At 44.1% G+C, this 27,383-nt stretch overlaps 1 protein-coding gene across 3 annotated transcripts in view; it reads left to right on the top strand.

The window, feature by feature from the left end:
• The window catches only part of NTNG1 (netrin G1), a 484,639-nt gene extending 464,025 nt beyond the window's left edge, over positions 1-20,614 (top strand). For all 3 annotated transcript variants that reach the window (XM_030206226.1, XM_030206225.1, XM_030206224.1), the window contains one exon: positions 19,543-20,614. In XM_030206226.1, coding sequence (XP_030062086.1) covers positions 19,543-19,769 — 227 coding nt within the window. In that variant the 3' untranslated portion in view covers positions 19,770-20,614. The remainder of the gene's footprint in view (positions 1-19,542) is intronic.
• Positions 20,615-27,383: the final 6,769 nt, after the last annotated feature.

Raw genomic sequence — 27,383 nt, 5'->3', positions numbered from 1 at the left:
CAGCAGCAGGTCAGCCACCCGGCTGATTAGGTGGCCAGATTTCCAGGGTGCAGAAGATGCAGCTGGATGGACTGATGACTGTGAGTACATTGGGAGCCCCACAGGGGAGGACTCTGACACACTTTCTGCTCCTGCAAGGCACGGGCCATCGCAAGAAGCTTGGAGATGGGGTGGGAGAGATGGCTCTCAGAGGGGTTGCAGGAAAGGGAGGGGAAGGGGAGGGGGAGGATGAGGTAGGGGTGAAAGTCACCTAATTGCCATGCTGTGGTGGTGTGTGCTGGGGGAGGAGGTAGGGATGTGTGTGTGTTTGTGTGCAGAGGGGAGGGGGTTGTGTGCTGGAGGGAGGGGGTGGGGTGGGTGTATGCCGGAGGAAGAAATAGGCTTAGCATGCAGGAAAGTCCCAAATTAGCATACACTTATCTTACTTCCTAGCGCCCTTTAGTAGACATACCCATATTGCAGTAGTTACTGGTCTTCACTGAACAATAGAAGGACCTATGTCAACTAAACAGGAGTGGAGGAGTGGCCTAGTGGTTAGAGCACGGTCTTGCAATCCAGAGGTGGCCAGTTCAAATCCCACTGCTGCTCCTTGTGGTCTTGGGCAAGTTACTTAACCCTCCATTACCTCAGGTACAAACTTAGATTGTGAGCCCTCCTGAGACAGAGAAATATCCAGTGTACCTGAATGTAACTCACCTTGAGCTACTACTGAAAAAGGTGTGAGCAAAATCTAAATAAATAAACACCTAGTTGAAAAAATAGGACTAGTACTTGGACTAAAGCAGAAAGAGCCAGATTCAATAAATGGGCCCAAAGTTTGTCTCCATTAAAATCCACACTAAGCAACTTTTATGGAATATCACATCACACAGATTCCCACATCTGCCAAAAGCTGGCATAAATCTTTGCACCCAAATCCAAGTATTCTATAGCATCGTGCCTAATTTCTGGGAACACCCTGACCCACCCATGCCCCTCCTATGGCCACACCCACTTTTGAGTTGCATGCAAGTATTATAGAATAGTACATAGGCAGATACACACACATAAGTACTAATTAGTGCCAATTAGCATCAATAACTTTACTAATGACTCATAAATGAATTAGCTTGCACGCGGATCTGGGATCCGTATCCAGATTCGGGCGACCTTTATAGGATCTGGGAAAAAGTGTGGACATGTTGATGATGTATTCTAGAGCTATGTAGAATGGAAAATATACCACGAATTAGAAACCTAGTCTTACTTTTCCTTCTTAGCAAAGTGCCATTGATAGGCGAATAAACAGTAACCAGCATATACACTGTGCTCGTTAAAAACTGAGGAAAAGCAGTCTGTCCACAGAGGCCAGGTCAGCAGGGTGTTCTGTTAATGAGCTCAGAAAGTTTACTGCATAATTATTTTTTAAATGAACACTTTGCATTTTTATTCTGTTAAGATGAGCTTTTTTTTTTGTTTGAACTAAAGAGATGCTTGAAGTGAAGCTCCCACTAGAAGAACTGAGAGTTTAATTCCAAGGATGTTAGAGGCTTTCATCCATGAGCACAGTACCACTCTTAGTTGCAAGAGATAATGGGAAGTGTTAAGAATTTCAGGTAGCCACACCCTACATTTTTGTAAATCACAATGACACATAGCACTGAACGATGAAATTAAGCAGTAGCTGGAAGATAAAACAACGAATCCCAGACCAGTGTTCCCGGCCACCTTACAATGTCTACAGTGAATATGCATGAGATATTCAATACATGGCCTCCACAATATGCAAACATATTGCATGCATATTCATTAAGGATAACCTGAAAAGTGGTTCTGTTATTGTGCTCCCAATGACTGGGGCAAGAACCATTCAGTTAAACCCATGAGAAAACAAACTATTTCGATAAATCTGTTAGATCTCACCATGACACTTCTTGACCTTGAAAAAGGTTATTTGTGGAGTGGAGGAGTAGCTCAAGGTGGAGCGTGGAGAGAAGCCTTGTTCAAATCGCACTGTGGCTCCTTGTGACCTTGGGCAAGTCCTTTAACCCTCCATTGCCCCAGGTTCAGTCCTCCAGGGGCAGGGAAATACCTACTGTACCTAATGTAACTCACATGGAGCTGCAACTGAAAAAAGCATTATTAGCCAAATCCCAAACAATAAATGAATAATAAATAATTAGCATGTTATATAACAGCAGTGTGTAGAACAGTGTTTTTCAATCCAGTCCTGTAGTGTATCTTACCAGGTATTGTTTCCACAATGAATATATGTATGTATATTAAGGATGTGCATTTTTTTGAAACAATATGTCATTTCATTTTGTTTTTTATTTTATGTTCCCAAAATGACAAGAAAAACATTTGCTTGTTTTTCTGTTTCATAAATAGCATGCACTCTCTCCCAAAAGTGTACACATGCATGCAATATTTCCATATACGTGCATTATTGGGAAGGAGCACACACGCTTCCAAAAGAGTGCATACTATTTGCAGCCTTTCATAAGTACATAAGTATTCCCACACTGGGACAGAGCAAAGGTCCATCAAGCCTAGCATGCTGTTTACAACTGTGGCTAATCCAGGTCACAAATACCTGGCAAGATCCCAGAAAGCTTGATACATTTTATGCTGCTTATCCCAGAAATAAGTAGTGGATTTCCCCCCCAAGTCAATTTAATAATGGTCTATGGACTTTTCCTTTAGGAAGCCATCCAGACCCTTTTTAAACCCTGCTAAGCTAACTGCCTTTACTACATTCTCTGGCAACGAATTCCAGAGTTTAATTACATGTTGAGTGAAGAAAATGTTTCTCTGATTCGTATTAAATTTACTACTTTGTAGCTTCATCGCATGCCCCCTAGTCCTAGTATGTTTGGAAAGAGAAAACAAACGATTCACGTCTACCTGTTCCACTCCACTCATTATTTTATAGACCTCTATCATATCTCCCCTCAGCCGTCTCTTTTCCATCCTGAAGAGCCCTAGACGCTTCAACCTTTTCTCATAGAGAAGTCGTTCCATCCCCTTTATCATTTTCGTCACCCTTCTCTGTACATTTTCTAATTCCACTATATCTTTTTTGAGATGCAACAACCAGAATTGAACACAATATTCGAGGTGCGGTTGCACCATGGACTGATACAAAGGCACATGGCATCTTATAGACTACCCAACTGAGTCATGAGCTTTCGAAGACCATAGTCTAGTTCGTCAGATGCCTGCCTCTTGTTAGTTTTGTTACACCAGATTAATAAGGCTTTTATCTTTCTGAACCCTGTAAATGGCATGAGAAAATAAACAAAACAAATTTTGGAGTGAGGACCTGTGTGTGAAGATGTTGCCGGCGTCACAACTGCTGATTGCGTGGGTACATTTGCTGTTATCTCAAGAGGATGTGGTAAGCAGGGACATAGCTGGGGAGGGGGGGCGGAAGGGGAGCGAAAAACAGATTTTTGAGTAAAATCAGCACCTACTTCTCCTGCTGCTGGGCCCACGCCCTTCACAGGTCTTCTTTTCCTCCCCTCTCTCCAGATCATCCTCTTACACCATTTCAAGCTTGGCCACAGAGCAGCAGCGGTATCAACTGGAAAAACAAAGAATGCGGGACCATTTTCCTGCACATGCCACTGCTGCTCTGCCAGTCATGCCCCTCTGATGCAAATTTCCTGGGTCAGAGGGAGCGTGACCAACAGAGTAGCAGTGGCACACGCACGCACACCGGAAAATGGTCCCGCATGTGCTTTCACTTTGTTTTTACTGCTTATACCACTACTGCTTTTCCACTGAACTTGAAATGCTATAAGTAAATGATTGGGAGAGAAGAAGAAAGAAAAGGGATGATGCTGGATGTTGGAGGGTAAGAGGCAGTGACAAAGGAGGCAATGCTGGATGAGGGAAGAGAGATAGAGATTGAGAAATGAGGTGATGCTGGATGGGGTGATGCTTGATTGGGGTGGGGGAGACAGACTTGGGAGTAATGCTGGATGGGGGAAGGAAGATAGAGAGATGAGGTGATGCTTGAATGGGGGGGGGTAGACAGAGACAGCAGGATACTGAATGGAGTAGCAGAGAGAGAGAGAGAGTGAGACAGTAATGCTGGATAGGGAGAAGAGAGAGAGAGAGTGATGCAGGGGAGAGAGAGAGAGAGAGTGGTGCTGGATGGGGAGAGAGAGACAGGATGATGATGGAAGTGGAAAATAAAGAGATGGGGTGATGATGAATAGGGGAGGAAGATTGAGAGGTGCTGGATTGAGGAAGTGAGATAGGGCATTGGTGGATGTGAAGAGAGATGGATTGGGAGGATAAAAGGTATACAGACAAAATAATGCTGAGTGGGGGGCAGGAACAGATACAGACAAGAGGTGATGGTGGATGGGGGAGGAAAGGGAAGTAGGGTGATGCTAGATGGGGAGAAAGAGGGAATGCTTGTGTGGTGCTTGAATAAAGTTGTTTTTATCGACCCCAGGCTACGAAGATTTTTTGGTCCACTCCTACTTCTTGGATTTCTATCCCTGATACTAAGTGGCACTTAACTGGGCAGTGCTGCTGAATATCGAGTCTGACCGCCATGGCACTGATGGGTAGTATTCAGAAAGTACAGGGGCAGAATCAGGGAGGAGCTGGCAGTTATACTGGCTATATTCAGTGTTGGGTCCCACATAGCTAACCCAGAAGATAGGACAACACAAAAGGCAATTTTGTCTTTGTCCTGTTGGAGATGCAGGCGTCGGCACCGAATATCGGCCAGCATCTGCATAACATCTGGGTCACAGCCTGAGTCTGGATATTCAAGGCTGGTGAATATCGATCAGTAAGATCATGACCACTCCAGAAAAATACCTACTTTAACTCACCTGGAACTATTGAAAAAAGGTGTGAGCTAAATCAAAATCCTAAATCCAATGTATGAAAGTAAAAAAAAAAAAAAAAAAAGCTCTAATGGGAAAAATGCTTTCCAAAAACATTGAAAAGAAGTAATTAAGGGCCCTTTTACTAAGCTGCGTAGGCAGCTATGCGCATCCTACGCAAATTTTGAACTACCGCCTGGCTACCGCATGGCTCAGGTGGTAATTTCATTTTTATGCGCGTCTACTATGCGCACCGGAAATTTTCCAGCACGCGGCGCTAACCAGGCAGTAATCGGTATTGTATGCATGTAGACCATTACCGCCCGGTTAGTGTGTGAGACCATACTGCTAAGTGAATGGGTAGCAGTAAGGTCTCAGGCCCAAAATGGACGTGCACAAATTTTTATTTTGCTGCACATCCATTTTTAGCCAAAAAGGCCTTTTTTGCAGGTGCACCGCAAAGTGGATCTGTTGGCATCCAATACACGTGTCTACACCAGCGCAGGCCATTTTCAGCGCACTTTAGTAAAAGAACTCCTTAATTTGTTTTGTGATACCACTAAAGGATTGTTCCCCTCCCTGGGCTTAGACCATGGTACAGTACATGTGCTGAGATCACTTGAGTGGTGTTTGACCTTGGCCACTTTATTGGCGGTCATATTGTCAGGTAGATGAAATGCTCTTAAACAGCATCTCAAATGCATTAGACACAAGCAGGCTTTTGTCTGTCAGCCCTGAGTAGAGTAAGTCTTTTCTCTCCCAATAAGTGTGTCTTCAACAAACAGAGAATCTGACATTAATTATTTTCAACACACACCATGGAGTATAGCACATAAGATCTCAGTAGTTGCAACAAATTATTCAATACGGTGGGCCTCACTGGGAGATATCCTGAGACAAAACTGCCAAGAAAGCATGTCCCCAGGCCTTACTGTATCTTTTGTAATCATAGCATGAAAAATCCATTCTGCATTCAGATTTGAAAGCTCTTTGGACCTGCTTAAGTAGCTCAGGTTAGATAGATAGATAGATAGATAGATAGATAGATAGATAGATAGATAGATAGATAGATAGATAGATAGATAGATAGATATTCTCTGTTTAAATTATTTTCTTACCTAATTTGTAGAAGAAATAGTTTGTTTCAGTGTGCTGCGTACATCTAGTAGCGCTATAGAAATGATAAGTAGTAATTAGTAGTAGTAGTAGTTTTCTGTAAGGAAACTAGCCTTAGAAGATCATTGTGTCAGTGTAGCTTTTGCTCCCTTATAACTTTTGAACCACTCCTGCATTTCATTAACATTTGTGCCACAGACAGTACAGTACCCAGAGGACCTCAGCTCATACTTACCCCACCCCCACACCCACCCACCCACCACCACCACCAAATTCCTCAGACCTAGAATCTCTTTGTTTTGTTTTCTTTAGGGAAATGGGCTGGTTCAGTTATAATATATCCACCGGATGTTTCAAGCGATTTAAATGGTCCGGAGAGGCTCCAGACCATGTAAATCACTTATCCATGGCCTAACCATGACTATTCAGCAGCACTGAATTGGTTGGTTCCGCTGAATATTCGCAGTTAGTGCCAGAGCCAAAATTGGCTAAATTGGATGCTTATGTAGGGAACTGGGGACATCATATGTGTATGGGGGCTATATCAGGTGTGGGATCCAAGAGCATGGGGTGGTGATCAGATGGAGCGCTGCTGCAGACCTCTTGACAGCAGCTTTTCTACCGAATGCCCATTTCCCCCTCCTACCAGCATTAATCAGCTGGCCCAGGATTTTTACTATGCTGGAGGAGTGGCCTAGTGGTTAGGGTGGTGGACTTTGGTCCTGAGGAACTGAGTTCGATTCCCACTTCAGGCACAGGCAGCTACTTGTGACTCTGGGCAAGTCACCTCCATTGCCTCAGGTACAAATAAGTACCTGTATACAATATGTAAGCCGCATTGAGCCTGCCAAGAGTGGGAAAGAGCGGGGTACAAATGTAACAAACAAAAAAAACATGTGCAGGTCCGAGCTGTCTATCATGATTTAAAACCCACGTTAATAGCTTAACGCATCATAGTAAACATGCCCCTTATGATAAAGTACTTGGGGTCTTCCTAGACTCCTCCCTATCATTCTCATTCCATATCAACCAACTATGGAAGAAAACAATGTTTAAAATGAGACAACTACATCTAATTTGATTATTCTTTGATCAAAAGGCCTTTGCTCTACTGGTCCAAATGCTGATCTTACTGCATCTGGACGACTGTAATGTCTTATTTTTTGGTATTAAGATTCAATATAAAAAAAATCCTACAGATCATACAGAACACAGCAGCAAGACTAATTTTCAAAATAAATAGATACAGCAATGTTACATCTTATCTCACTAAACTGCATTGGTTACCCATAGCTGAAAGAATCAGGTTCAAAGCCGCCTGTCTAGTCTTTCAGATTCTGCATGGCGCTATCTCTGAACAATATCTCATCTATCTGTATCATTCAGTCAAGCAGACTGAAAGAACAATTGATCCTAGCTCCACTTTTCCACAAGGGAATCCAATTTTAAAAGATCTTTAACTCGCTCTTCCCGGTACCAGGAATCACTCTATGGAACTCATTACCTCTGGCTTTGAGATCAGAGATTAACTACCTCAGCTTCTGGAAGAGGTTAAATACTTACCTTTTCCCAAAGCATACTACATAACAATCTCCACTCATCAAACCCCTGATGCACTATTGAACTACTATATGAAACACCTACCACTCTCACACCCCATAATGCTATAGTGCTTGGAAGATAACATATATCAAACCAACAAGATAGTATTCACCCCAATGTCCTACTTACAATAATGCATCAGTTGAACAAGATTATACTCACACAATGTCCTATTTATAATATTGTACCTATTTCCGCCCTAATGATGATGTAAACTGCACTGAACCCTGAGAAGTGGAAATTAGCGATATATCAGACCTGAATTGAATTGAATTATCAGCTTATCTTTATCTATTTAATTAGGCCATATAAGTACATGTAGTAACTTATATGGATTAGGAGTTTTAAGACCTATATTCAATGGTCCTACATAAAAAATGTGTGCCTGAGAATTGGCATAAAGACAACTTATCTGGATATCATTACGCAGTAGCTGCCCCACCCGATACTGACCTTAAAGATTATCCAAGAAGCAAGTGCCCAGTGGCATACCCTGTTAATTAAATAGTGAATGCATTGTTGCAGGTTTTGTGTAGGCAGAATATCACGACAGTGTTGTACCCATCCTGCTATGTTAAAAAGAATCCTGCAAGCAGAAAAAGTAAAAAAGATATCTATTCATTAGCTTCAATAGAATAGTACAGGCTTGAGTCATCAAGGGTTTTCTCTCATTCTGAATCTGTAAGAACATTCCCTTGATGAATCTTGCCCTAAATGTTGAAACTGGATAGTGAGAAATCAAGCTGTGTTCTGTTTGAGCTGCCTTTGCTAGCAGAAAGAAATATCTTTTTTTCATCTGACAAAATGAATATCTTTGGAATTTGCAAAATGAATGGTGGCCTGTGAACATCGTGTGGTTTGCAGCTCAGCATGCTTTCTGTGCTTGATCAAGGTCCTGACTTACCAAAAAAAAAAAAAAAATTCAAGAAAGAAACATTTCACTTCTTTACTGGTGATAACTCTGAGAAGGGTACTTACTTTTTACTTTCAGTGTTCTAAAAGAACATTGATTATGTTTCAGTTCCAGTAGCAATGCATTTTGTTTTGTTGTTTCAGTTTTTTGGTTTGTTTTTTAGCATAAGCTTAGCTTGACTTAGGGAGGAATTCATCAGGCAGCATTAGGGCCTTAAGTCACGTTAATTGGGCCTTAACGTGACTTAAAAGTCCCTAATGCTGCCTGACCTAAAATCCCGTAGTGATAAGTCACCACAGGTTAGGTAGTAATGAGATGCAAAATATTCAAATGCATGTTTTATTTCTCATCACTCTGCAAATACCCCAAGGCGACTTGCAGTGATATACCGCAAGTCGCAGTTGGGCCAAAAAAGCACAGTAAAATTGCCCCAGCTTTTTGCTAGGGTTTTTTTACCATCTAGAAGCATCGGGATGCAAAGCCATGGCCCGATGTTGACAGGGGTGGGTCCTCCTACCTCCCTGACTAAGCCCCTCCCTCTGCAAGCAAGATCCCCCCTCTGACCTCAGACCCCCCCCCCCCAGCAAAACCCCTTGCTATCATCCCCTACAGGGACTACCTGCACAGCACTAGTGGTCCAGTTACAGGGGGTCCAAGGAGTTTTCAGGCAGTAGCGATAGCCAATTGCTCTTGCCCTATCCAGTTCCACTCTCCAAATGGTGCAATTACTGCTAGGGGAGTCTTGCTTAGAGGGGATCCCAGGCCAGAGGGGGTCTTTCTCAGGAAGAGGGGTCTTGATCGGGGTTATTTTATCATGCAAACTTTTACCGCACCTTGATGAATCCCCCCTCCCCCCTTAGTTATTTTTGATAAACTCACTCATTACTTTTTTATTGAACAACAACTGTCACTTTTCTTTTCCTGTTTCCTATCTGGTACACTTGTGTTCCTTTCCTTCTTTTTATATTTGCATGAAAGGTGGCATAGTAAATGTTAATAAACCGTAACCATAATCATACGGAGAGAATTTTATAAGGTAGTTCACGTACAGTGGTGGAAATAAGTATTTGATCCCTTGCTGATTTTGTAAGTTTGCCCACTGACAAAGACATGAGCAGCCCATAATTGAAGGGTAGGTTATTGGTAACAGTGAGAGATAGCACATCACAAATTAAATCCGGAAAATCACATTGTGGAAAGTATATGAATTTATTTGCATTCTGCAGAGGGAAATAAGTATTTGATCCCCCACCAACCAGTAAGAGATCTGGCCCCTACAGACCAGGTAGATGCTCCAAATCAACTCGTTACCTGCATGACAGACAGCTGTCGGCAATGGTCACCTGTATGAAAGACACCTGTCCACAGACTCAGTGAATCAGTCAGACTCTAACCTCTACAAAATGGCCAAGAGCAAGGAGCTGTCTAAGGATGTCAGGGACAAGATCATACACCTGCACAAGGCTGGAATGGGCTACAAAACCATCAGTAAGACGCTGGGCGAGAAGGAGACAACTGTTGGTGCCATAGTAAGAAAATGGAAGAAGTACAAAATGACTGTCAATCGACAAAGATCTGGGGCTCCACGCAAAATCTCACCTCGTGGGGTATCCTTGATCATGAGGAAGGTTAGAAATCAGCCTACAACTACAAGGGGGGAACTTGTCAATGATCTCAAGGCAGCTGGGACCACTGTCACCACGAAAACCATTGGTAACACATTACGACATAACGGATTGCAATCCTGCAGTGCCCGCAAGGTCCCCCTGCTCCGGAAGGCACATGTGACGGCCCGTCTGAAGTTTGCCAGTGAACACCTGGATGATGCCGAGAGTGATTGGGAGAAGGTGCTGTGGTCAGATGAGACAAAAATTGAGCTCTTTGGCATGAACTCAACTCGCCGTGTTTGGAGGAAGAGAAATGCTGCCTATGACCCAAAGAACACCGTCCCCACTGTCAAGCATGGAGGTGGAAATGTTATGTTTTGGGGGTGTTTCTCTGCTAAGGGCACAGGACTACTTCACCGCATCAATGGGAGAATGGATGGGGCCATGTACCGTACAATTCTGAGTGACAACCTCCTTCCCTCCGTCAGGGCCTTAAAAATGGGTCGTGGCTGGGTCTTCCAGCACGACAATGACCCAAAACATACAGCCAAGGCAACAAAGGAATGGCTCAGGAAGAAGCACATTAGGGTCATGGAGTGGCCTAGCCAGTCACCAGACCTTAATCCCATTGAAAACTTATGGAGGGAGCTGAAGCTGCGAGTTGCCAAGCGACAGCCCAGAACTCTTAATGATTTAGAGATGATCTGCAAAGAGGAGTGGACCAAAATTCCTCCTGACATGTGTGCAAACCTCATCATCAACTACAGAAGACGTCTGACCGCTGTGCTTGCCAACAAGGGTTTTGCCACCAAGTATTAGGTCTTGTTTGCCAGAGGGATTAAATACTTATTTCCCTCTGCAGAATGCAAATAAATTCATATACTTTCCACAATGTGATTTTCCGGATTTAATTTGTGATGTGCTATCTCTCACTGTTACCAATAACCTACCCTTCAATTATGGGCTGCTCATGTCTTTGTCAGTGGGCAAACTTACAAAATCAGCAAGGGATCAAATACTTATTTCCACCACTGTATGTAGCATGTGGTCAGCATAGAATCCTGTCATGGACGAAATCATCCAACATGATTTATTCTATGCACCAGTTGCGTAGCTACGTGGGGTCACGGGGGCCTGGGCCCCCATAGATTTGGCCCTGGACCCTCCTGCCAATGACCCTCTCTGACCCCCCCCCCCGTCCCGCCGCCAACCCTCCCCCGCCACCTTCATCGCCGTGGGCTACCTTTGCTGACAGTGGACCCCAATCCCTGCCAGCCAAGGTCCTCTTCTTCCCGCGAAGGCTTCGTTCTGTTTCTTACGTCCTGCATGTTGTACGTGCAGGACGTCAGACTCACAGAAACAGAACGAAGCCATCTTGCAAGTGCTTAGACTTACACAGTTCCAAAGTGCTTTGAAAATATACCTCCACGTATCTGTTTTAGCCCCAGATCTTTCACCCCTGCAATTATGTTTGGATAGTGTTTTTTGGCTTTGTGAGCATCATTTGATCCTAAATCCGAAAAACACTGTATGCTGGCTCAATGGCCAAACTTCAGTTCCTTCTTTGACACCTGTATTATTTGGTAAACCTATAGTATACACCCTGTTGATTGTTTAGGATACTTGATAGACTCCAAACTGACATTCAGCAGTACTTAAGCAGGGATTTTACGCTCTCTAGAGAATAATATTGGTATGGGGTATTTTGGACTTCAAAGCATTACATGCACTGTTTCATTCTTTCGTCTCTTCTCAGTTGGATTATTGTAATGTGATTTATGCTGGTCTCCCAAATACTGCAATAAAACTTCTTCAGACTCTTCAAAATACAGCAGCCTGTCTGTTATGCCACGCAAGGCATTCTGACCATGTTACTCCTCTTCTGTTGACGTTACACTGGTTGCCCATACACTTGAGGATTCAATTCAAGATTCTTACTTTGGCTTATAAAGTAGTACATACAGGTTTTCCTGATAATCTGGCATCATTGACCATGCCCTACACTCCAGCCCACTGTCTGCGCTCGCTCAACAATCATAAACTCGTCTTACCTAACCCCAGATAGGCATACTATGAAGTTACAAGAAAAAGCGACTTTTATTTTATGGCTCCATTCCTGTGTAATAGCCTTTCCTTGTACGTAAGAATAGAGTCTCTGTTATAGAACTTTAAAGTACTACTACTACTACTACTACTTATCATTTCTATAGCACTACTAGATGTACGCAGCGCTGTACACTTGAACATGAAGAGACAGTCCCTGCTCGACAGAGCTTACAATCTAATTAGGACAGACAAACAGGGCAAACAAGAGATAAGCGAATATTAAAGTGAGGATGATAAAATAAGGGGTCTGAACAAGGGTTAGGAGTTAAAAGCAGCATCAAAAAGGTGGGCTTTTAGCTTAGATTTGAAAACGGCCAGAGATGGAGCTTGACGTACCGGCTCAGGAAGTCTATTCCAGGCATATGGTGCAGCAAGATAAAAGGAGCGGAGTGTGGAGTTAGCAGTGGAGAAGGGTGCAGATAAGAGAGATTTGCCCAGTGAACGGAGTTCCTGGGGAGGAGTGTAGGGAGAGATGAGAGTGGAGAGGTACTGAGGAGCTGCAGAGTGAATGCACTTATAAGTAGCTCTAAAAACGTAGGGGCCCTTTTACAAAGGCATGCTGAAAAATAGCCTGCGGTAGTGTAGACATGTGTTTTGGGCACACGCAGAATCATTTTTCAGCACATCTGTGAAAAAGTGCCTTTTTTTAAATTTTTGCTCAAAATGGACATGCGGCAAAATGAAAATTGCCCCGCATCCATTTTGGGTCTGAGACCTTACTGCCGGCCATTGACCTAGTGGTAAAGTCTCATGCGGTAACCCCGGACGGTAATGACCTACGTGTGCCAAATGCCACTTGGCGCGCGTCCAATATGCGTGGCAAAAAATAACAATTATTTTTTGGCTGCACGTATCGGACACGTGGCAAAAATGAAATTACCGCAAGAGCCACTCGATAGCCGTGCGGTAACTCCATTTGGATGCGTGTAAATGCTTACGCAGCTTAGTAAAAAGGCCCCACATTTTTTCTCAGAAATCAGTGTTTCTGCAATTGCAGAGCAGTTGTGTCTGAAGAGTGTGCAGTAGTTCTGCAGCTATGTTTTAACTGTACTTTAGTGTGACTGGTTACTTTCCTGTTCATCTTTGGCATTCCTTTCTTTTATTTATGTTTTTAACTATTTTGTAAATCGCTTTGATTTAATTGTTAAAAATAAAGCGATTCATCAAGTGTAAATAAACATACATTTAAACACTGGGAAGAAGAGATGGGGAAACAGGCTGGAAGGAGAATCATGGAGCAGATTATTTTTTAAGAATGATTACATAGGTTTATTATTTGGTTCTTAACCATTCTTTTGCATGGAAAATACTTTCAGGAGAGGGGTATGTATTTTTTTTTTGTTACATTTGTAGCCTGCACTTTCCCACTCATGGCAGGCTCAATGTGGCAATGGAGGGTTAAGTGACTTGCCCAGAGTCACAAGGAGCTGCCTGTGCCTGAAGTGGGAATTGAACTCAGTTCCTCAGGACCAAAGTCCACCACCCTAAACACTAGGCCACTCCTCCCCATTGTTCTCTGAGGTTGCAAAAAAAGTTTACTTTGTGTTGGCTACTTAGAATAGTTCAGCTGTTCCAAGCATCTGATTTATATTCAAATCCAAACAGGAAGAGAAAGATCTCATCTTCTATTAAAAAGGCACTTTTAATTAACTATCGATTTCTCCTCAATTATTCAAGACCAACTATGATCAGTGTTGATGGGAGAGATATGTTACCACTGCTCATGCCCAAATCAGAGACCTGTTGCCTACCAAAAGTCAGCCTTGCAACCACATTTAAGTGAAACATCAACAGTAAAAATTATTGATCTGTGTGGTCTGCTCTGAAAAATAATTTTTTTTCATTGTGTTTATTCTAAAGCTTCATTTCCATGATTTTCAAACAAAGCTCACTGTGCCTGATTTTAAAAATGACTTCTTTCCTATTGGGTATCTGTTGCCAAAATATTACAGCACTTTACAAAGCTTCCAAAACCTTGCAACAGTTTGCTTTCAGCTCATGTCTAACACTCATGAAACATATTTTGTTATTAATTATCAGTCCATATTTACACTTTCAAATACCTGGAACTTAACAGCAACAATTTAATATCACCAGCTGGTTCTGAGCTGTGCTAAACTTTGATGAGTTATCTTTAGCACTGTTATTCTCAATAACAAAAATTTAAGGGTGATAAAGACTGTTCATCAACCGGGGAGAGTGTCCATGTACATGTTTTAAAATAAAGTAGGTCGTGAACAGGAGCTGAGTGATCAGTGATGTCAGCATGATTGCTTTGATAAGCACACTGCTGTTACAGTTCTGCTGTCACAAAATGGCCATCATAGGCTGCCTTCTTCAAAAAGAAATAACCCCAGTGAATATGTGGTCACACAGGAAGTTCAACGGTGATATTTGTAGATCAGAATCTTTGACCCACATTTCAAGGACTTTATCAGTAAACTAACCAAAGTATTTTGACAGTGTTATGAGAATGTGCTGAAACAAAATGGAATATAGTTGAACACAGCCTTTTGGTCACCTGAGCAGAATATTTTTGATTAATTATCATGTTTTGTAAAGAGTTAATGTCCCAGTTTACTCATTTGCATGCAGAAGCTTTGTTTTAATTTTAGTGCTTATTTTAGAAGTGTCATTCACATTTAAGATATACATAAATAAATGATGATGTTGATGGGTACTTATAGCCCTCTTCTCTCCCTAGATTTAGGTTCAGAGCAGGTTAACGATTGCCTTATAAGAACAGCACAATCTATCTCTGATGATAATAATTAATAACATAAACAGAAAAGTAACAATAATCTCATAACAAAAATTTAGAAAACAAATGTGATTTCAACTGTTTATGAAAGAAAGCCTAGGATAAACATGATCTCACTTCTACATCTGTGCATTCCTGAAAACTTTTTAATTTAACACCTCTAAAAGAGGGAAATTCTAATAGCAAATAGGCACATGTTGAATGATCACTAACATCTCTCAATAGAGTAATTAATGATGCCAAATCAAATGGACAATGACCCTCTAAAATTTTGAAAACAAGACAACATATCTTAAAAATGATTTGTTCTTTCACTGGGAGCCAGTGCAAATTATTCGACACATAAACATTTATCTTGCATAAATGTCTAAGAGGCAGATGCAGCAACCAAACGTAAAAAAAATCTAAATCGTTAAAGTCCCTAACGATTTTAAAATAACGAAAAATGCACCAAAAAAAAAAGTCACACATGCTGAGATCGGTATTGAAACGTACAATGTATCAAAGAATCACAATACACATCGTTAATCGGCCCCCAAATCATGCGCAGAGCAGCCAAGCGTTATGTTAGCTGCTCTGCGCATGCCACAAACAGTCAAAACACAGTCAAATCACAAGCACATGGCTCCCAAATCAAAACAAAAATAAAAAAAAAGGGTCGGGAGGGGGCAAGGGCGCTCACCAGGAGCGTCCTGTACGGACGGCCTTGCCCCCCCCCCCCCCCGCTGCTCCCCACTTTCCGCCGCTCCCCCCACCCCGAAAAAGCAAAATTCAAGCAGCCCCTGCCCCCCTCCCTTCCTCACTACTCTCTCACCTCAGCTCCGCCTCCCGACATCCTCCGTCCTCCGCCCCGCCCCCTTTTGGGGTCGTCGCCGCCATTCCCCTCCTCCATCGGTCCCCCCTCCCTCTTACCGGGCCCGTGCAGCGCCTCTCTCCTCTGTCCGAAGGCGCTGCACGGGCAAGAAGAAAGCTGATGCCTGCCTTCGCCCAGCTTCGATGGCGCGTCTTTCTCCTGCTGGGCCCGCCCCTGTCTGACGTCAGTAACTTACTGACGTCAGACAGGGGCGGGCCCAGCAGGAGAAAGACGCGCCATCGAAGCTGGGCGAAGGCAGGCATCAGCTTTCTTCTTGCCCGTGCAGCGCCTTCGGACAGAGGAGAGAGGCGCTGCACGGGCCCGGTAAGAGGGAGGGGGGACCGATGGAGGAGGGGAATGGCGGCGACGACCCCAAAAGGGGGCGGGGCACAGGACGGAGGATGTCGGGAGGCGGAGCTGAGGTGAGAGAGTAGTGAGGAAGGGAGGGGGCAGGGGCTGCTAGAATTTTGCTTTTTTGGGGTGGGGGGAGCGGCGGAAAGTGGGGAGCAGCGGGGGGGGGCAAGGCCGTCCGTACAGGACGCTCCTGATGAGCGCCCTTGCCCCCTCCCGATCCTTTTTTTATTTTTATTTATTTATGTGTTTTCTGACGTCCTTTGGACCAATCACAGCGCTTTTAGCTCTGCTAATGCGCTGGGATTGGCTCAAAGTTTGTTTATTTTTTTACTTAATGATTTTTCCTGGCACAGAGCTGTCCTAACGAGTGGTCCAGACCTCTCGTTAGATTTCCTGCCTTTTTCCTGCGTAAAGGCAATCGGAAAAGGTTAGTGCATGTCGTTTCAATGGGGTTTTCACACTAATTGCTCATCTCCATTCCGTTTTCGTTAGCTGCTGGCTTCCTCGGTAAAAGCCCTTTGATGCATGCAACGGATCAAATTTTCCTCGTTGGAGAGTCATTAAAGGCTCATTTAGCTTTAGTGCATCTGCCTCTAAGTTCTGATTTTACAAAGCCGGGATATAAATGTCTAAAACTGAAAAGCCTGCAGATGGCAAAGGGGTGTGGTCAGGGTGCATTTAGGGCAGGGCTAGGAGGGGCTTAAAAATGAACATTTATTTCCTTTTTCAGAAGGGGAATGAATGTCTATGACCTAACAGATCAATGTCTGAATTGACAACTGCTACATAGGGTGTCTAGGTTTCAGAAAAGTGTTCACATTGAGCTGTGCACACAACAACAAGCAACAAGTGAGGAAAAAAGGAACCCAAGAGAATCTTACTTAAAAGTCTTACTTAAAATTTATTAAAATTCAACACAAATGTGGTTGAACTAGAGGCATGATTCAACACAGGCCATGTTTCGGCAATACTGCCTGCGTCAGGAGTCCAATCCTGTATAACATTGGTTCTTCTAGTCTGAGACAGACCAAAGTATGATACATATAAAGCACTGGTAAATAAATGTTGAACTGACAATCTCTTCTGAAACCGTATTGCAAAGAGCAAAATGCCAAACTTGCAAGGAATATTGGACTGTATGACAGCTTCAGGCAAAATATATGTGCATGTTTCTAACAAGCTAAGATAAATCTGTATGTTCCGGCACATAACATTTATATTGCTATTCCACAACTTAAATGTTTATTTCCCATTTAGTCTCCTTGATATTTCCATGATTACTTTTCTAAAATGGATGTTCATGTTGCATATAACCAGTGCATAAACATCCATTTTTCCATATATTTGAGAAGGGACTCCATATCAGGAGCGCCTGTTCTAAAATGCTAGTAGAACTTGAGATGTCTCGACTGATCTGAATTTGTGAGAAATGCAAGCAATTTAGGGGCCTTTGTATTAAAGTTTAGTCATGTGACTCATAGGTATAAAAAAAAAGATATGCAACATTTAGCACACACTAATGTTCGTTAGCACGCACTAACTCTCCTGTTTATAAAGTATAAAGCCGCACAACAATGCCAACACAGCCTATTCAAAGCGAATGGGCTGACACCGGTAACCGCTAGCATGGCTTTATAAACAGGGGGGGTAAGTGTTAGTTAAAGGGCCCTTTAGAGTCTTGTTAGGAGCAATAGGATTGCTATTCAAAACAGTTTAATCAGGCAAGAGAGATTCCTGCAAGGTTAAATTAAGCTGAATGGGCCAAACCTGGAATGTAAAATACAACTTGCTACATACTATAGGATGCAAAATACAGTTTCATCAGATATTTGGAATGTGCTATTTTGTAAGCTGTATGAGATATCTATTGTGCATGATATATTACGGAATAACATAAGCATTAACAAAATATTACACAGAAAAGATATCTGGCAAATTAACGAAATTGTTATTGCTAATATCTTGTATTCTTCATTATCTTGGAAAATGTGTACAACTTGCATTTTTGAAAACAAAATGAAGTAATTTTATAAGAAGGAATCTTATTTCCCAGTGGAAAGACAATCCGAGTTAACCGGCTAGAAATGGCCGCAGACCGGTTAACTCGCTTATCGGTGGCTATCCAGTCATTTTCAGTGGCACTTAACTGGTTATCTTCTCTGAAAATGACCATCTAGAGCCAAAGTGCAAGCTCGCTATGTTGGGGCATTTTGGAGGTGGAATCCATTAGCTCTTGATAGTCAGAGCTAACCAGCCAGTGTTGGCACATAAATAGAACTGCGTAAATAGCTGTCCTATCCTTATGCACTGAGTGGCCAGTTATCTCTGAATATCGAGTTAACTGGTCATGCGGTACCAGCTTTAAAAAACCCGGATATTCAATGTCGGTGACCAGATATCGCCCAGCATTGAATATCCAGTTTCAGCACAAACGACGGATATTAACAGCGCTGCACGCCACCTGCTGATTATTTGGGGGAACGTATTTATATTCATCCAGTAGCTATAGGAAATGTAATTTTCTCCAGCTCCTCGTAACATAGAAATGGGCACACTGTAGAGATGAATGACTCTGAACCCAGTCTTCAGGAAGTATCCAGCTAGTCAGGTTTTCAGGATATCTAAAATGAGAGAGATTCACATAGACTGTTTCCATGATATGAAAATCTGGCCTTTGCATATTCCTTGTGGATACCCTGAAAACCCAACTGATTAGGTATGTCCTGAAGACTGGGTTGTTGATTTCCCCATGCTGTATTTCACCATATCTACTTTTTAAGAGATTCATTTTCTTCCTCAATGATGGTGCAATATTATAACACAAGATGGTCTGGCAGGGCTGGCGTTAAGGTTGTGCAAACAAGCAATTGCCCTAGGCCCTCATGCTACAGGGGACCCCCAGGCCTGCTTAATGCTGAAAGAGATGAAACCAGCTGGTGGGCTTTGAGGCCCCATCCCAAATTTCTGCCTAGTGTCCCAGCATGTTTAACATCAGCCCTGCAATCCTATGTAGTGGTTTCCCTGTAATTGTCACTCTTATCCAAACAGTCCTGAATTCTTTGAAAATGGCTTTGCCTCTTTAAAACAAAGCTTTGCCACTCAGTACAGAAAAAGACACTTCCCGTAAGTGAGCATCAGGTTCCTTTGCATCCAGATGTCTGAAATAGACAATATTGTTCTTCAGCATTATAGCAAAGATCTATACCATAATAGCTAATATGATTTAAAAAAAAAAGTGGTGAACTGCAATCACCTAGAAATTGGAAGCACATCTGATATGTGTATCCCAGCTGAAAAAAAAAATCAATATATGTTTTAAAGTTCATAGCTCTGTTTGCCTGATAAATGTAGGTTTACTCTGCCTTACTTTTTTTTTCATTTGTTTGTTTTCCTTTCTGCAGCGAACGTATGTGACAATGAACTGCTGCGGTGCCAGAACGGAGGAATATGCCACAACAATGTGCGTTGCCAGTGCCCTGCAGCCTACACCGGCATTTTGTGTGAAAAGTTGAAATGTGAGAAGGATGCAGGTGGATGTGGTTCAAAGCCCAATCGTGGGGCAAGGTCACAGAGCTCTTTACTCATGCTGACAGCTCTACTAGCACTGACCGGCCTAGTCAAAATCTAGGGTCTGGCTAGCTAGTGATGTCAACTCCAGACTGCTCAAAGGAATGTGCCACCACAATAATACAAAAAAAAGTCAAACGCAAGCATTTGCTACAGAAATAATAATTTAAAAAATGTTAAAAAGCAGACAATAAGAGAAGACCCATCTGAACTAAGCCATATTTATATCAAATCGTGGACAGCGTTGCAATCAAGACTGTTAAATTCTGATTCAAGTTGGCAGTTGCTGGCATTAGCATTGCAAATCACGAAAAAGTAACTGCAGGACCTTACACTGAATTGAAAGGCGTTGACAGTTGAAAACAAAAACACTACGAGTTATAAAATCAAAACAACATTTGCTACTTCGACGTGGTGAGCTGTTGTACCTCTACCCAGTGTGGACCAACCAAATAGAGGCATTCTTTGCTGTCAGTGCATTGTGGGTATAAGGAAATCCGTTTAAGCTGCCATATTGGCCTGCTTCAGTCCTGGAACCCTTCCAACCTGTGCTTTAGTGAACGTTGCTCTGTAAACCCTTGTTGGTTGAAAGATTTGTCCAATGTTAGTGATGCACATGTGTAACAGCCCTCTCTTCCCCTCAAAACAAATCAAGTCAGTCCTTTCCTTGTATATCCTAGCGGCACTACATCCTTGGGATGATAGTGTTCACATACAGGAGTGACTAGAGGGAAAATAAAAGAGTGTATTTATCCTTTTGTATTCAAATGAAGTTATTTTTCTTGAAATACTGTAAAAGGTAGATTTTTTGTATTATTGCCAATTTGTGTTACCAGACAATCTGTTATTGTATTTGACTAATCAGATAAAAGAGAAATTACATTTTAGTTATGATTTTTCCCCTTATTTTTTTATTTTTATTTTTTGTATTTAAGGCTTTGTTTTCATTGTGCAGAGATTTCTCTGTATGGGCAACGTGCTGGCATCAAAGAATATCAGTTTACATATATAACAAGTGTAATAAGATTCCACCAAAGGACATCCTAAATGTTTTCTTGTTGCTTTAACACTGGAAGATTTAAAAAAGGAAAAATAAAAAAAAATCCTGCATAAACAAATGCAAGCCCATAACTTGCAGTTTGTCATAATGCATAAAAGAAATGGACTGCTTTCTTTTTTCAATTTCAAATTCTTTGGTGGTGGTGGGAGAGGAGGAGCTAAAATATCCATTTAGCAGAGTGGAATTTCAATGGGTCAAGTATGTGCAAACGTTTTCTGAATGCAAATATATTTAACTGAAGGAAGAGCCTGCAAAATCAGAAGATTATTAGATTAAATCCCTATTGGTTATGCCCTTTAGAAGATTCTGCAATAACAGGCTACCTGGTTTGTGTGGCGAGTATGCACTTAAGGGGGAGATCTATTTATGGCGCTCAAAATTTGGCACCAGAAAGTATTGGCGCTAACCCCTGGATTCTGTCTAGCGTGCCTAGCATTCCATACTGAAATCCAAGCGTATCCTATAACAATGCACATAACTTAATTGGCTTAACAAGCCAATCAGTGTTGTTAACAGCACATAAGCAATAATGAGTACCAGGGCCGCTGAGAGGGGGCAGGGAGGACAAAATTCCCCTGGCCCAGGCCTCCAAGGAGGGCCCGGTGCCAGGGTCTCTCCTTTTCCTGCTCCCAGGCCACCAGCGCTGCAGTCCCCTGTCTCACCTGCCCACCCTCGGCTCCGTCAATAGCCCCCCTCTGTCCGCCACCATGACCGGGCCCCCTGCATTCAAATCAACAGCGCCTCACCTCCGTGTGAAGGTGGCAGATCGCCTCCCTTCGGCCCTCCCTCACTGTGCCCCACCCTCGCAGAAACAGGAAGTGACGAGAGCGGGACACAATGAGGGAAGGCCTGAAGTGAGGCGATCTGTCACTTTCACACGGAGGTGAGGCTCTGCTGACAAAAGGGGCATGGTTATGGACAGGGAAATGGGCATTTTGTGGGTGTTCCAAAATTTGAACGCATTGTTATAGAATATGGCCCTCTGCGCCTAAATCTATGTGCCGGGATTTACACCATGTTTTCATTGGTGTAAATGGATGCATGTAGTTGTAGGCGCTAGGATATCAACTAAGTGTGTTCTATATACCATGCCTAAATCTAGGTGCCATTGATAGAATAGGTTTAGGCAGAAATATTTTCCGCACCGATGTTTTAAGTACCATATTTAGAATCTGGCCCTAAGTGCACCCTTCATAGAATAGTGTTTAGAGCGGATTCCTGCACCCAACTCTTGGCACTGGACTTACACCAGCTAAAGTCTTGTGTAAATAGATAAATAGATGGGTACAGTAGTTGTATTCCACCAACTCCCATAAAAGGTTCAAAGCCGGTGTCAACCTAGTGTGAAAAGCAGGGGCGTAGCCAGATTTCGGTGGGAGGGGGGGTCCAAAGCCCGAGGTGAGGGGGCACATTTTAGCCCCCCCAGCGCTGCCGACCCCCGCCACTTTTGACCCCCCTCCCCGCGCCGACGCCCACCCTCCCCATCCCTTTCAACCCCCCCCCCCCTCCCGCCGCCGTCAACCCTCCCCCACCACCGCCAGGTACCTTTGCTGGCAGGGGTCCTCAACCTCCGCCAACCGAAGTCCCCTTCAGCGCCGGTCTCCAAGTCCGGCGCATTCGCTGATCTGGATTCTGTTTCTATGAGTCCTGATGTCCTGCACATTCCTACATGCAGGATGTCAGGACTCACAGAAACAGAATCCAGATCAGCATCACTCCGGAGACCGGCACTGAAGAGGACTTCGGCTGGCGGGGGTTGGGGGCTCCCGCCAGCAAAGGTACCTGATGGCGGCGGGGGAGGGTTGGCGGCGGCAGGAGGGGGGGTTGAATGTGGCGGGGGAGGGTCAGCCACGGGAGTGAAAGCAGGGGCACCAGGGCTAAATCTGCGGGGGCCCATGCCCCCGTGGCCCCACCTAGCTATGCCCCTGGTGAAAAGGCTCACAGTAAATTATAATAACAAGTAAATCTTTAGATTTCTCCTGAAAGAATAGTAAGAGGATTATAGTTTTAAATCAGTTGAAGAGATTAACATATCTGAACTGCTTTATAAGAAAAGGAACCCGGCCTCCAGTACCTTCTTATAACAAATTTCTAAAGGGGAAGGAAACTAGAGCAAACATGCAGCATTTGCTATAGAAGTTATATTACAGAGAGGAAATGATCATAAATTAAGTAGGTACTCAAAAGTGAAGCCATCAAATATTATGAATACCAAGCAGGCAATCTTGCAGATAATGCAGGCTTGTTGTTATGATTCTGTTTAACTCTGCTAGTCAGACAGGGGAATGCCTGGAACCGTTCCTGATTGGCCCATCTGGGCTGAGCTGAAGTCAGTCTGATCTACTTAAGCTTACCCTTCCCTACAACCCTTGCTTTGGCGTTGCCCTTTGTTTTTTGCTGAAGCCTTACCTTGCGCTGTTTGAGCTTTTGCTCTGTGTGTTGTGGAGTTTGTTTTCTCCTTCCTTGCTGTAGCCCTCTGTTGTTCTGTCTCAGTGTGCTTGCTGCTTCCAGCGTGTGTCTGATTACCCCTCTTCCCTCACCTGTGATTTCCTCTGTTTGACTGTGGTCTGGGTTGCCAGCTGGGAAAAATTTTCCCAGCCCGAAACGAGCCGTAAACCCGCCCAAAACCCGCCCGTAGCCAATCCCTGTCTTCCGCGTCACCGAACCCCGCCCCCGCGTCACCTAACCCCGCCCCATGTCGCTAACCCCGCCTCCCATGTCACTAGCCCCGCCCCCTACGTCATCCCTGACATCAACCCCGCCCCTGAAAGGCTTCTATTGGTCCAATTTGGACCAATAGAAGCCCCGGAAAAGCTTCTATTGGACCAAATTGGACCAATAGAAGCCCCGGAAAAAACCGCCGAACTCGCACAGCACCTGGCAACAATGACTGTGGTGCTTTGTGGTAAGCTCATTTATCATTCTGTTCCAGGTTGTTTGTTTTGTTTCCCTTGGAGTTACCCTTTGTGCTGTGCTTGTATTTTGTGTGCTTCTTGTCTTTGTGGCAGACTAGGGACCTTTGTTTCTTTCTGTGGGGGTTGTTTGTTTGTTCTTCCCTGTGTTTACATTAACCCTTGTCTGCAGTGTTCCTGCCTCTGGCAGCTGTGTGTTCAGAGCCTGGTTAACCCTCTGACTGCAGTATTTTGCCTGCCTCTGGAAGCTGAGTGTTTGGAGCAGTCTTTCCCTTGTGACTGTTTGAATTCTTTTTTGCTATCACTACCCTCGCTGTTACTGTGTTCTGCTCTTTCTGAGTGGGGTGAGTCTCAGGCCCGGCTGTCTATTTTTTGCTGGCTTTTCCCTCTCCTGTCTGCTGGGGGTCTCTGCTCTCTGTATCCATATTTCTCAGTCCCTCATTTCCTTTGTGTGCTGTGGGGTACAGCCTGATGTGTTTCTTATAGTTACCTTTCAGGGGATGGGCACTACCGCCAGGCTCCTGCAGTAGTTCCGGACTGGGGCTCGGCAAGTGTGTTGCTGCATGCCAAAGGGCCCCCAAATGTTAAATAGAAAAGTGCTACAATTGGCGTGCCAAAGGACCTCTATGGTATGTACATCAGCTGCCAGTGGAGCTCTAGTAGCATAGTTGCAGACAAGGAGGACATTTTCTCCCATTAACGATTATCCATGAGGGTCCTTCTGCTTTTATCTCAGTTGTCAGTTAGACATTGAATAACATCATGTTAGAAGCACAGCATGAGAGCCCTGTACATGACTGCAAGGTCATCACTGTGAGGAATTTATAAAGATCATGTGCAAGTCACAAAGCCAATACAGATGGTAGTATAAAGGGGTTTCTTTTTCTTTTATTTAACTCTTTTTATTGGCAAATCGATCTGCGTTGGAATGGGGTACGAGTATAAAGGGTTTCTATCAAAGGGCTGTCACCAAAAGCCAAGGGAATGTGAAATGGCATTCTACCTCCTTATGATGCGTAAGATGATTTTGTGTTTCAGAAACGTGTGCATGCTTGTAAATCATTCCCAAGTCTGATTACAGTTGTTGGAATCTGGGGCTTGATACTGCAGTATGGAGCAACATGAAATCTGTAAGATCTTACCTTGATAGCAGATATGACTAACAATTCCTTCAAAAGGATGAGAAATGAGGCAGCCAGCTTCAGTCAGTGCTGTGTGTTCTTTTTACCATTCTTTTTGAATGCCTTACTTGCACATATTCTGCCAGTATTCTCATTAAGCAGGTGCTGTTCATAAGACAGGAGAGGTGTCTGTAGTCTTATGGGAGTAGCTATTCAGTGGAACATGAGACCGAGAATGACGGCTTCATTCTTACCAAAAGCTCATTCTTTCCCAAAATCCTCAAACCCTTTTTTGTTCTCTAATGTCCACTTAGCAAATGTCAGGCAAGAGTATCCGAGGAGTGGTTGAGAATAAAGCATCCTTATCGTGCAAAGACCTGAACTTGTGCTTGTCATAGAATTGGTCCTACTTGAGATGCAATGAAGGAATGAGTGCAAGATAAACTGCAAAACAGGGATAAAAGAGTAATTTTTGTCTTTTTTTTATATTTCTTTATTTTGCATACCAGTAAGCATTTCATATCTTGTGTAGAACAGTCTCTGACAGCTTTCCCTTTCCCATTTTCTTACTCTCTCCAACACCACCTCCTCCCAGCAGACCTCCAAATTTTCTCTTGCTCTTTTTCTGCTCCTCCTCCAGTCTTGATCTTCTCCCCAGCTCTCCCTGTTCCCTACTCCCAAAACAGGAGTCTAATCTCTTTCTCTTTCATACTCCCCCATCCTTCCTGAGCTCACCTCTGTTCAGTGCTTCCCAACTTTTTTTTAATGTCAGAACATACTATTTCTCCTATCTGTGCGTAAACTTTGGCATGTAGTGGCCCTAGACACATATTGGGTGAGTAATTTTCAAAAAGGCCATTGCTATGCATAAAACTCTGTTTATGTATGGAAATCGCGAAGGGGTCCATTTACTAAGCTGCAGCAAAATTTGTCTTAGCTAGGGTCAGACTGACTATTTGAGCAACCAGGAAGTGCCCGAGGGCCCAGAGCCTCTAGGGGGCCCAGAGGCTTTTCCCTCCCCCCCCCATCACCATCGCCACCACACAGTGAAGCCCCCCGAGCCTCAGTGGGCCCTCCCCGGTCCCACCTTGAAGGACCCTGATGGTCTAGTGGCCTCTGCAGGGGCAGGAAAGAACAACACTCTTTCCTGCCCACTGCTGCTATTCTGCCCAGCACCACCATGTTTTAAAAATGGCTGCCGAAACTCCCAGACTCATGAGACTATCGAAGTACCCATTTTGAAAACATGACAGCACCGGACAGAATAGCAGTAGTGGGCAGGAAAGAGTGGGGTTTTCTCCTGCCCCTAAAGAAGCCACTACACCATCAGGGCCCTGCAAGGTAGGACTGGGAAGGGCCGACTGAGGCATGCAGGAGGGGGACAGCAGCTGCGGTGGTAGGGGGGCTGTAGTGTGTGGGAGGGAGCAGCAGGCAGCCATCAGGGTGGGCCCAATGACCCTTACTGCCTGGAGGCACAGATCACTGTCAGTCCTTTCCTGGTCTTAGCATTCCCTTATACAGGTCTTTTCCACGCGCTAAGGCCACTTTTTGCTGCAGCTGAAAAATGGCAGATTTTCCATTTTCTGATTTAATGGCCATGTTAGCCAGTAGCACACACACATAGGTTCAAAGTACCACAGGACACAGTGCACCCCGCAGTATGCTATTTTAGGCTGCGGTAACCGCAGCTTGGTAAAAGGGCCCCTAAATACCTTTGAAAATTGCCTTCTTCAGGGGTCCTTTTACCAAGTTGTGGTAAAAAGGGCCCTGCGCTAGTGGCTGGGGACCCTTTTTGCCACACGATGTGGCACTTTTCACCTCAGCAGGGCCATAGAGAGGGAGGCATGGGGAACAAAATTCCCTGGGCCTGGACCTCCAAGGGGGGCCCAGCGCCACAGTCTCCGATCTCACCCAGCCTCGGCTCCGTCGACCGTCCACCACCGGGCCAGGCCCCCCGCATTGAAATCATCACAAAGCCTCACCTGTCACCTCACTCTGTGACTGAAAGTGCAGCCAGCAGCAGCAGATCGGATTCGCCTCCCTTCGGGCCTTCCCTCCCTGTGTCCCGCCCTCGTCTGATGAGGCGAATCCAATGCAGGGGGCCCGGCCTGGTGGCGGACGGAGGGGGCGGGTGGGGACTGCGGCGTGGCGGCCTGGGGGGTGGCGGTGACGACGACCTCAGGGGCGGCCCAGTCTCTCGGCGGCCCTGTACCTCAGTGGGTAAAAAAGCCTGAAAATAGCCATGCCATATGGTAAGATTACTCTTTCCACGTGGCCAGGCGATGGAAGCACTTACTGCCACCCACTGAACTGGCAGTAAGGGCTCCTGTGCTAACCCAATGGTAACTGAGTAGCACGTGACAGTGCCAAATTACCGCCAGGTTAGCCCCACATTAGAAATTACCTCCCTATTTTCCCTAGTGTGGGCACCGCTGGTAGTTCCAGATTAGTGTGCTGTAAGGCCCTGTTGGGCTTACCGCCACTTTATAAAAGGGCCCCTAAAGGAATGTGTTTCACAAACTCCGTTATTTTTCCCTTTCCCCAGTAATGTGTCATGGAGGTGAGGGAAGTTTATTTTGTTA

The sequence above is a fragment of the Microcaecilia unicolor genome, chromosome 6 (genome assembly GCF_901765095.1).
Source record: "Microcaecilia unicolor chromosome 6, aMicUni1.1, whole genome shotgun sequence".
NCBI classification, from domain to species: domain Eukaryota; kingdom Metazoa; phylum Chordata; class Amphibia; order Gymnophiona; family Siphonopidae; genus Microcaecilia; species Microcaecilia unicolor.
The sequence above is the reverse complement of the archived record's forward strand: the minus strand, read 5'-3'. Positions and strand labels throughout refer to the sequence as shown.